The sequence below is a fragment of the Cynara cardunculus genome (assembly GCF_001531365.2).
Source record: "Cynara cardunculus var. scolymus isolate 2C chromosome LG 9, CcrdV1, whole genome shotgun sequence".
Classification (NCBI taxonomy): domain Eukaryota; kingdom Viridiplantae; phylum Streptophyta; class Magnoliopsida; order Asterales; family Asteraceae; genus Cynara; species Cynara cardunculus.
Genome location: NC_037536.1, coordinates 1,512,568 through 1,523,940, shown reverse-complemented (window position 1 = coordinate 1,523,940; position 11,373 = coordinate 1,512,568). Strand labels below are relative to the sequence as shown.

At 36.8% G+C, this 11,373-nt stretch overlaps 1 protein-coding gene across 1 annotated transcript; it reads left to right on the top strand.

The window, feature by feature from the left end:
• The first annotated feature begins 2,525 nt into the window (after positions 1-2,525).
• LOC112518514 (protein NRT1/ PTR FAMILY 5.7-like) lies at positions 2,526-10,708 on the top strand. Its single transcript, XM_025126233.1, has 4 exons — positions 2,526-2,800; positions 2,891-3,105; positions 8,986-9,425; positions 9,581-10,708. The coding sequence occupies exons 1-4, from the start codon at positions 2,674-2,676 to the stop codon at positions 10,470-10,472; spliced, it is 1,674 nt and encodes a 557-aa protein (XP_024982001.1). The 5' UTR covers positions 2,526-2,673; the 3' UTR covers positions 10,473-10,708.
• The last annotated feature ends 665 nt before the right edge of the window (positions 10,709-11,373 follow it).

Genomic DNA, 11,373 nt, shown 5'->3' with positions numbered 1-11,373 from the left:
TATATATACACATATATACACGATGTGTACTAGTTGCTAACCACGATTGGGTTGTTGAATATATGTTTAAACGTATGTGTATATGTGAATGTATATCATTTTGATCCCTCACGACGGGTATATATACTTATAACACATGCATATATCGCGGTTAGCAACCACAAACATATATATATACACACACACACACAAACAACACATGACATGCATACATACGATATCAACACATAAAAATGAGAAAATAGGAAAAATAGAAAAATCTCTCGCTGATCCCTCGCAAATCAGCGAGGGAAATGAAAAAAATTCAAATTCCCTCGCTGATCCCTCGCTGATTTGGGAGGGATCAGCGAGGGATTCTGATTTTTGAGATTTCCCTCGCTGATCCCTCGCAAATCAGCGAGGGATCAGCGAGGGATCAGCGAGGGAAATTGTAGAAGAAAGTTCCCTCGCAAATTAGCGAGGGATCAGCGAGGAAATTAGTTTTTTCGGAACTTCCCTCGCTGATCCCTCGCTCGCAGATCAGCGAGGGATCAGCGAGGGAATGAGTTTTTTGGAATATCCCTCGCTGATCCCTCGCTGATCTGCGAGGGATCAGCGAGGGAATTTTTCCCTCGCAGATCAGCGAGGGAATGTGTTTTTTGGAATTTCCCTCGCTGATCCCTCGCTGATCTGCGAGGGAAAAATTCCCTCGCTGATAGTCGTCGCTGATACCTGGTTTTCTAGTAGTGAATGTAGCGTTCTTAGTACAGAAATGGGGTCGGAGGACTTAACCATTAAGATAAGTTTGTAGAAGAAGGTTGAATACAAACACATACGATTCTCTCATGTTATTGAATAAGATGAAACTTAATCACCGACTTGCGTGTGCAACGGGGACCTTTCTCAATGACCCTGAGGTTTATCGCTGATTGGTTGGTTGTTTTATATACTTGGTTGTTACTCCCCCGGACTTGGCATGCTCGGTTCATATCTTGTCTCAGTTTCTCCATGAACCTCGTCAAGAACATTGGGATGCCTCTTTGAGGGTTGTATTATATGAATATTTGAAGGAAACATTCATTGCCATCCAAACTGGACCACAAATCAGTGCGTATGATGATTATACATAAAAGCTGTGGGGGACAGAAAATCAATGCTAATACTTATGGACAGAAAATCAATGCTAATACGGAAAGTTGAAAGTCATTTTAACTCGTTGCTTATGCCGGCATGGTGCTCTACAACCAAATCTCACAGTGAACTCCAAATTCACACGAATAGTTAACGGTGGCAGCCGCAACTGCAATAAACGGGGCAACCCAGGTGCAGGCATGCGAACTTTCACAATCGTATGCTTTAGTTTATTCAGGTGGAACCCTGGAGCTATGGTACTTGCAAGGTAATAACTACTTTTACTCTGGGGTAGAAGATAATAGACAACCACGTTGAGATGATCACATGAAGCTGATATTAAGCTATTGTGGTGGTTGAAATTGAGGGTTAAGTAGACTGACTCCTTCATTTCTTCACTCATATTGGCTGATTCGATATTGTCGTACCCAGGAAGTTTAAAGTCCTCGATCTGGCATCTGGGTTTTAGGGGATATACGAACGCTATTACAAGAAAACATACTACGTACAAGATCACAAAGCTGCAGTAGAAAAGATAGAAACAAACTTTTCTTTTTTTAGGCAAAGGAACACTTGCTGACTCATTGTTATCTTGTTCATCATTCTCTAAAACTATTTGGTCCTCCAAGTCCAAGGGGTTGATTCCCTCTTGGCAATTTCCTGCAGGTTCATGTTCCTGACTGTGGGTTAAAACTCGCTCATCGATGGGTCCAGAACCAGCTTCGACATGATCAGAGGAAGGATGGCTGATTATGTTTATGATAGGTAATACATATGTGATGATTACACTCATCCACCTCATAATTTAATCAGTTGGTCTATATATATGTGGGTTATGAGAAAGGAAGAGACTATCCAAATTGTGGAGGTTTTTTACATGAAATTTTATGGTAAGGTTAAATCCTAAATAGGAGGAGTTGCTTGCTTATGCACGGAAGACACGAGAAAAAGTCTGTGGAGGTATCATCATGGAAACTTCTGTTGGATCTCTTCTTCAACGGATCGACAGGTTATACCCAAATATTAATAACAAAACAAGAAAGCTTAAGACACACTTGGGGTAATTTTCTGTGTTTATTAAACTCTAAACTCAAAACAGGAGATATGTCTCTTTCTCTCTATCTAAACTCAAAGGAGAAACATTATTTAAATACTAAAACAAGGAAAGAAAACAGGAACATGCTCCCATGTTCTCCAAAATATTTGCAAACTACCAAAATACCCGGTCAATCCTTGACCAACTAGAATTATGGTCAATAACTTCAGTACACGAGAAAAGTCTCTGGAGGTATCATCACGGAAACTTCAGTACACGAGAAAAGTCTCTGGAGGTATCATCACGGAAACTTCAATACACGAGAACAGTCTCTGGAGGTATCCGTATCATCATGGAAACTTCAGTAAGTTTCAATCCATGGTATGCATCAATCAACTTGTACCATCTGCTCCCATGAAACATTTTGCTACTGTATATGTCTATGAAACGTTTTCTATATCTTGAGAAAGTCACAATATATACTGAAGGCAGGTTTAGTAAAAATTTATGGGAAGTTGATCGTATGAATGGATCCTTTGTTCATCATTTCCTATTCATCACTGGGCTTATTGGCCGTTTCTACTTTGGTCCTAATATTCTGTCGGAAAGATTATTATTATTTTATCTACAATCATCGGGTGCTCCATGTCGTCGGTAACTTCACTTCTAAATTCAACTAGCTGTATGTATAATACAATCTTTGTTCGATATTTTCCTAATTTTGTGTTTTAATTTGCTACACAGGTATGGTGTTTAGCGCTTCCATGACGAGCTATGCGATTACAACTGTATTAATATGGTATTTTACAGATAATGGAATTGATCTTGTGACGTCTGCAGTTTTGATGAACATCCAAAGTTCATTATCATCATTTTCGGTCATACTCATGGCTCACGCAGCTCATTCGTTTGTTGGAAGATTCCGAACACTCTTGTTTTCAACCACTGCATATATCGGCGTAAGTATAACTAATTCATTGTTAAAACTAATTAAGAATCATATTCATTTGTCTTCTTGTGGTCTTAAAGTGTCATTTATGAATCAAAATTAAAGCTTAATGAGCCTAAATATGAAGTTACAGAGAGTTTGAAGAAAAAGGGAGATACAAATATCATTTCTTGGAGCCAAATGTAGTGTCTCACATGATAGATCCATATTTACTTGTTGTTTATATGGATACATCACCATCTCTTTCGACCCAATCTCAATTAAAATATTACTCTCTCTCTCTCATCTGTCTACACAATCCTCAACTCCAACCCAATCTCACTTTTTTTTTCTCTCATTTAAATTAAATAAGACAAGTCACAAAAGTAAGTATGAAAATATATCAATAGTGTGTTTTATTTATAGAGAATTGAAAGTACCACAAGGGTGGTGCCTGATTGGTTTGAACTTGGCTCCAAAGGTCAAAAGTACCAGGAGGTCCTAGGTTCAAATCCAAAGAGGAATAAAAATTCACATGTGGCCACGTTCAGATAAACAAAAGAACAACAATTAACTTATCTATTAGCAGACAAACAACCTTATCAATACATACATCTTTATCTATACAGGTCTTAATAGAAAACAAACTGAACAATCCCTTAGTCACCGTAATGTTTGCTTACTTCAAGCGCCGGACACTTGACATTATTGTTCTAATATTTTTCCCATTGTCATTTATGTCTCTTATTTATTTCCGTCAAGCTACATTATTGTTTGTGGTTGATTATTGTTTCTGTTGAGAGTTTGAGTTTATTGTTTCCTTATTACAAACACGTTTGAGTTTATTCTGGGTTTTGGGTAAATTCGACTAAGTTTCTGTTAAAGTTAAGCTTTGCAAGGTTGATATTTCCGCTGGTTTAGTCTCTAATAGTCACTTCTGTTATGTGACAGTTAAATTCGTTAGTTACCGTTTGACAGTTAAGGATAACTGTCAATGTGTCCCTTTGTCAAATAGTTGTGTCTTTTCATTGTGTCTGTTTGTTTTGTATATATGGGTCGTGTCTGTATTCATTTGAAAGCTGATGTCAATAATATACAAATGTGGTTTATACTTTATTGTATCCAACATTGTGGTATCAGAGCCACGTTTCGATGGCTTCAACTTTGAACAGCATGATACATCCACAACTTCCCAAATTATACAGGAAGAACTATCATCATTGGCATATTCAAATGAAAGTACTATTTGAATCGCAAGAATTATGGGATATCATCGACCAAGGAATCGATGAAATTATAGAAATCAACAACTTCATAGAAGAACAAGAAACTGAAACCAAGGATTTAAAACGAAGGGACATGAAGGCTTTATATATGATTTATCAAGCAGTCGACGAAATTATATTTGAGATAATCTCTTCTTCAAGTTCATCACAGGAAGCATGGGACACTCTGCATAAGACATATCACGGGGAAGACAAAGTCAAAGTGGTGAGACTACAAACTCTTAGATGTGAATTCGACGGGCTCAAAATGAAAGAATCTGAAACAGTGGAAGATTATTACAACAGAGTAATTCTCCTCTTGAATCAATTAAGAATAAATGGAGAAGTCATTGAAGATAGGAGAGTTGTTGAAAAAATCTTAAGAAGCCTGACAAGGAAATTTGAGTATGTGGTAGTGGCAATAGAAGAGTCAAAAGACATATCTCTTCTATCACTTGAGAGACTTTTAGGAATTCTGCAGTCACACGAATTAAGAATGAAACAATTCGATACCACACCATATGAACAAGCTTTTCAATCTCAAACACAGCCTTCAAGAGAACAGTAAGATAGAAACAGGTGGGTCAAGAGAACATCAACCAGCTTTTAGAGGAAAGGGTAGAGGAAAATCCTTTCCAATGCAGTGCTATTATTGCCAGAAAATTGGGCACATAGCAAAATACTGCAGAAAGAAAATTGCTGATGAAAGAGACAAAAATTTAATAAATATGGAAGATAATGATGATGCAGTATTTATGATCCTTAGTACACAAGAATTACCTATTAACAACACATGGTACTTAGACAGTGGCTGTAGCAACCATATGTTTGGAAATTTGGATTTTTTTACTCATATGGATGAAATCCAAAAGAAGGAAGTAAGAACAGGTGATGACAACATGCTGAAGGTAAAAGGAGTGGGAGATATCTTTGTGAACACAAGAAATGGACAGAAGAGAATACCAAGCGTGTATTATGTCCCAGGTTTGAAATTCAACCTCCTAAGTATAGGACAACTTTTATAAAAAGGATATGAAGTAAAATTCAAGGGAAAGGCATGTGAAGTCAAGGATCCAAACGGACATGTGATTAGCAAGGTAAAAATGACAGACAACAAAATGTTTCCTTTGAGTTTTAAAGATGACATGTTGTTCTCTCTGCATGTATCCACAAAACAGAATTCTCTGTTGTGGCATCACAGGTCTTGGATAATTAAGCTACATGCAAAGACACAATCTTGTGAAAGGTATGCCTATTATAACCAAAATAGATGAGGTGTGTGAAGGCTGCATGCTTGGAAAACAATCAAGAGAAGCTTTCCCACAAGAAGCAACTTGGAGAGCATCAAAACCTTTTGAATTAGTCCACACAGATGTGTGTGGACCAATGAAAACCATTTCAATTGGTGGAAACAGGTACATGCTTACCCTTATAGATGATTTTAGCAGAAAGTTATGGGTTTATTTCCTAAAAGAAAAATCTGAAGTTTTTGAAAACTTCAAGATATTCAAAGCCTTTGTTGAAAAACAAAGTGGATATCAAATTAAAACCCTTAGATCAGATGGGGGTGGGGAATATAATTCTATATATTTCCTTGAATACTTGAAAGAACATGGTATTCATCATCAAGTCACAACAAGATACACTCCTCAGCAAAATGGAGTTGCAGAAAGAGTAAATAGAACCATAATAGAGAAAGCTAGAAGCATGTTGAAAGCAAAAAATTTGGAAAATTCATTTTGGGCTGAGGCTGAGGCTGTGGCATGTGCATGTTATTTAACAAATAGAACCTCCACAAAAGGTCTTACTGATAAAACACCTCAGGAAGCCTGGACAGGAGACAAACCAACTGTAGGACACGTAAGAGTCTTTGGTTGTTTGGCCTAATCTCATATACGTGAACAAAGGAGGAGCAAACTGGATGAAAAGTCAGAAAGAGCCATCTTTATAGGCTACAGTGATAGATCAAAAGCTTATAAGTTGTACAATCCCATTTCTTGAAAAACCATTATTAGTAGAGATGTAGTGTTTGAAGAAGGAAAATCATGGAATGACAAAATTGATCAAGGTAAAGGAACAACAAAAATTGTAGAAATTGATCAAGGTCAGAAAGAGATAATTCAAGGTGAAAAGGAACATAGTCATCAAGAAGATCAGGATCCTTTATCTCCAACAAGAAATCCCTCTAATACCCCTAGTACCTCTCAACTTTAGAATCTCCTAATACACAAGCTTCTACTGAAAGTCCACCCAAAAGGGGCTATAGAACTTTATGTGATATCTATAATGATCCTAGAAGCTTAGAGTTCAACGAAAATGCAGACTTCATACTCTTCTGTGATGCTGACCCCTTGACTTTTGAGGAAGCCAATAAAGAAAAGAAGTGGAGGGAAGCTATGGATAAAGAAATTGAGGCAATTGTAAGAAATGATACATGGACCCTTGTGAATTTACCAAGTGGTCATAAATCCATTGGTGTTAAATGGATTTACAAGACCAAATTAAATGAGAAGGGAGAGGTAGATAGATACAAATCAAGGTTGCTTGTGAAAGGGTATAAACAAAAACATGGGATTGACTATCAAGAAGTATTTGCACCTGTGATAAGACTTGAAACTATAAGAATTGTATTGGCTTTAGCTGCACAACACAGATGGCAAGTACATCAAATGGATGTAAAATCAGCCTTCATGAATGGAAACTTAGAAGAGAGTGTCTACATAGATCAACTTGAAGGTTACATCAAGAGGGGAGAAGAACATAAGGTATATCAGTTGAAAAGAGCCCTCTATGGCTTGAAACAAGCACCAGGTGCTTGGTATAGCAGGATTGAAAGCTACTTCATCACAAATGGTTTCAGGAAATGTCCTCAAGAACACACTCTATTCACTTTGAAAATTGAAGGTATGATGTTGATTGTCTACATCTATGTAGATGATTTAGTATTTTCAGGAAATTCTCAAAAATTAATAGAGGATTTCAAGAATAGCATGAAGAAAGAGTTTGATATGACAGATCTGGGTTTACTTCATTTCTTTCTTGGAATTGAAGTTAAACAAAGTGAAGAAGGCATAAGGATTTCTCAACAAAGGTATGCTTAAAACCTTCTTGACAGATTCAATATGAAACACTCTAACACTGCCATTACTCCTATGGAATTTGGTTTAAGACTTTCTAAGACTTGTATGGAAGATCTTGTTGATGGGAGTCTCTACAGAAGTCTAGTAGGTAGCCTTATGTACTTGACTGCCACTAGACTAGATTTGGTGTTTGCTGTCAGTATCATAAGCAGGTTTATGGAAGCTCCCAAAGTCAGTCACTGGGAGGCTGGAAAGAGGATCTTAAAGTATGTCAAAGGCACCATCAACCATGGTATTGTATATTCAAAAACTGAGAAATTCAGACTCATAGGATATAGTGACAGCAATTTTGGTGTAAACATAGACGATGGAAGAAGCACAACTGGTTATGTCTTTAATTTAGGCTCTGGAGCAGTTTCTTGGCAATCAAAAAAACAAAGTGTAGTTGCTCTATCCTCTGCTGAAGCAGAGTATATATCACTATCTATCGCAGGCTGTCAAACTCTGTGGTTACGGGCTATTTTAGAGGAATTGGATCACAAACAGGAAGGGGCTACTACTGTTTTCTGTGACAATAGTTCTACTATTGCTCTCTCAAAGAACCCAGTTTTTCATGGAAAAAGTAAGCATATCAGACTTAAGTATCATTTCATTCGAGAACTGGTTTCAAATAATGAGTTCAAGTTAAATTCTGTTGCTCAAAGGAACAACTTGCTGATTGTTTCACAAAAGCTCTTCAGTCAAGGATTTTCACTACTATGAAAGATAATCTGAAGGTGCAACCATTGCAAGCTTAAGGGGGTCTATTAAAGTTAAGCTTTGCATGGTTGATTTTTCCGCTGGTTTAGGCTCTAACAGTCACTTCTGTTATGTGACAGTTAAATTCGTTAGTTACCGTTTGACAGTTAAGGATAACTGTCAATGTGTTCCTTTGTCGAATAGTTGTGTCTTTTCATTGTGTCTGTTTGTTTTGTATATATGGGTCGTGTCTGTATTCATTTGAAAGTTGATGTCAATAATATACAAATTTGGATTATACTTTATTGTATCCAACAGTTTCTACTCAAATTCGATCTCGGTTTTCTGGGTTGGCTTGAGTTTGCTGTGTTCGATATTTGCAACAATTATAATGGTAGTGTCCACTTAACTAGGTTAGGAAACCTACCTTTGTCGCTGCTTGTTGTTGTGAAACTAACACACACTACAACAAAATTGTTTTTATAGGATGCCTAGTCCTAATAGAATACTTTATAAAACTTAAGTTTTTAGGACTAAACTATAAAGAGTCATGTCTAAAAGCGATACAACAGGTTTGTAGCATGCTTTTGAACATTTTGATAAGTTTTTACAATGCTTTTAATAATAATTGGATAGTATACTGGATCATGAACTAAATCACTGTATATAATTAATATTTTGACCCTATTGCCTTGGGTATCATGACTTTACGTTGAGATAATCCAAATACACACTCAACATTTGACGGAAAAATCGAGATAAAAAATACAGAATCTGTTATGTTATAGTGGTTTGGTGGTGACCATTTTTACATGTCTTTTGTTACAGGGCTTGATGCTTTTCTGGATGTTCAATCCATATGACGTGAAATGGCTTGTAGTGGTTGCACTAGTTCTCCTTGCTCTTGGAACATCAGGAGCCAATGTTTTACGGGATGTACTTATCGACCTGGTCCATGACATTGATAAATCAGAGGACCGAACTAAAACAAGATCTATTGCACGTGCAACAATCTGGTTGCGTATAGCAGGTGTGCTTGGTGTCATTTCAGCTATATTATGGGTTGCCACTGATGCTCTTGGGGGGGTTCGTCCATCTTGGAGAAGTTCATTCATGATTTGTATAATCACTATAACTACCGTTTTGATGATTTTCTGCAAAGGACATAATGTCTATCATCAGGATGCCTTGACTGAAAGACCCGTTGAGATCTTCTTTCGAGTGTTTCGTGCTCGTATTCAGAAGCTACTCAAGGTCGACAACTCACGGTAATATCTTTATGACATCAGTCTCAAGTAAAAGTTTTTCTTTTCTTACATCAAAAATAGTTTATCTAGTTTGTTTTGTATACCCAACAGTACATGTTTACAGTCGCCTTTTATGCATGCACAAGAATCTGAATCGAAACATGTTTCATGACTAGGTGTTCAACGAATACTTTAGGACAAGACAGATCACTCCAACAGAATTTAGGAATCGAAATGACAACAAATGAAGGGATTGCACAGGAAAGATCAGTACTACGTTTAAATATGATAGGGCTTGAAGATAGAGAGAGTAGTTCCTATAAACAAGAAGATATGGTAGTCATAAAGAGGCTTTTAAGGATGTTTCCCATGTGGGGAGTGTTTATGGTGGTGTGTGTAATATCAGCAACAGGTAATACTTTCTTTCTTCAGCAATATAGCTACCTAAATCCTGACAAAATACCAATCCAGATATACAACTTGGTTCAAGATTCCTCAAGCTTTCTTATCCCGTTTCTGTATCGTGCGATTTGTGATATACGCTGGATTAGCAGTGTCGGTAAAAACGAGAAGGTAAAAATTGGTGTTGGGATGATTTTTGCAATCATAAGTTGTGTTTCGGCGTGGCAACTAGAGGTTCACAGGTTAAAAGCAGTCAAGACTCTGCCTGAAGATGAAAATACTTCCATAAGTTTTCTTTGGTTAGTGCCTCAGTTCTGCATGCTTGGATGCATGGAAGGACTTACTGGGGAAGGGTTGTTAAATTTCTACAAGTCACAGATTAAAGACGAGCCCATAAGGAGTTATGGGGAGGAATACATTGAAATAGTTCATGGCTTTGGAAAGTTGCTTAACATTTTTCTCATCTTATTGCTTAAAAGCCAACGAGAATGGTTCGGCGATACAATCAACGAGAGTCGGGTAGACAAGTATTATAGACTCTTGATATATGCTTGCTCAACAAACTTCATAATCTATTGTTGCACTGCCAAATTCTTTTACAAGGATACTGAACAACACCAAAACTCGGATAGTCATGATTTGCAACATGATTATCGATCGGGATGATGAGCTAGCAATAAGATTTTATGCATCTACCGGTAGTAATGATGCCGAACAAAACCAAGATCCAGGTCTGGCTCGACAACAATCTCTATGTGATGGTTAAATTTATTGTATTTATCTCATCATGTTAGTTTATGTTTTGAGAACCTGTTTCAAATCTTGCTACTACTGTTTGTTAAATTAGTATTCTCGACTTATGTTTAATGTAAATACTTACGTTATATCTGAAAGGTTTTGTCAGTTAGGAAGGGTCACGATGGTTAAGATATAACTGCTCTTAACCATCTCTTTTAGTATGTATGTATGTATATATATATATATATATATAATAAAGTCTGTACAGGTGTGTTTTTCGATTAATAAGAAACAAAAGGGTGGAAAGGTTTATGTGTTTACAGACTTGTGTTTGGAATTGTTCAAATCATTTGTGTATATTATATCTTTAATCATCATAGTGGTATCAGAGCCCAGGCTCTTACACAGAAGGTTTTCAAAAAAAAAAATTCATGTGACAATGTTTTTCAGGGTATTAACCAACAAAGGAATCAAAAAAATTACAGATGTTTTTTACGTACCAGCACTAAAGCACAATTTACTTAGTGTTGGTCAATTGCTTTTGAATGAATTTGACATTCACTTTAAGAATCGTGCTTGCATGATTAAAGATAAAGAAGGAACTCTTCTAGGAGTTGTGGATATGACCGGGGATAAGATGTTCCCTCTGAAGTTTGATTAAAAGTTTTTGGCCTCGTTCAACATGTCTTTGGTAGACAAGTCAGAACTGTGGCATCGAAGGTTTGGACACCTTGGTTTTGGTTCTTTGGAACAAACGTATAAGAAAAGAATGGTACATGGATTACCGAGCATCAATCAAAATAAGGAGATTTGTGAGAGTTGTGCACTG

Bases quoted from the DNA above. Each gene is read 5' to 3' on its own strand.
- LOC112518514 (XM_025126233.1), top strand. From the start codon at position 2,674: ATGGATCCTTTGTTCATCATTTCCTATTCATCACTGGGCTTATTGGCC. The intron at 2,801-2,890 runs GTAACTTCACTT...TTTGCTACACAG, and splicing joins TCGGGTGCTCCATGTCGTCG to GTATGGTGTTTAGCGCTTCC. The intron at 9,426-9,580 runs GTAATATCTTTA...TTTCATGACTAG, and splicing joins CTCAAGGTCGACAACTCACG to GTGTTCAACGAATACTTTAG.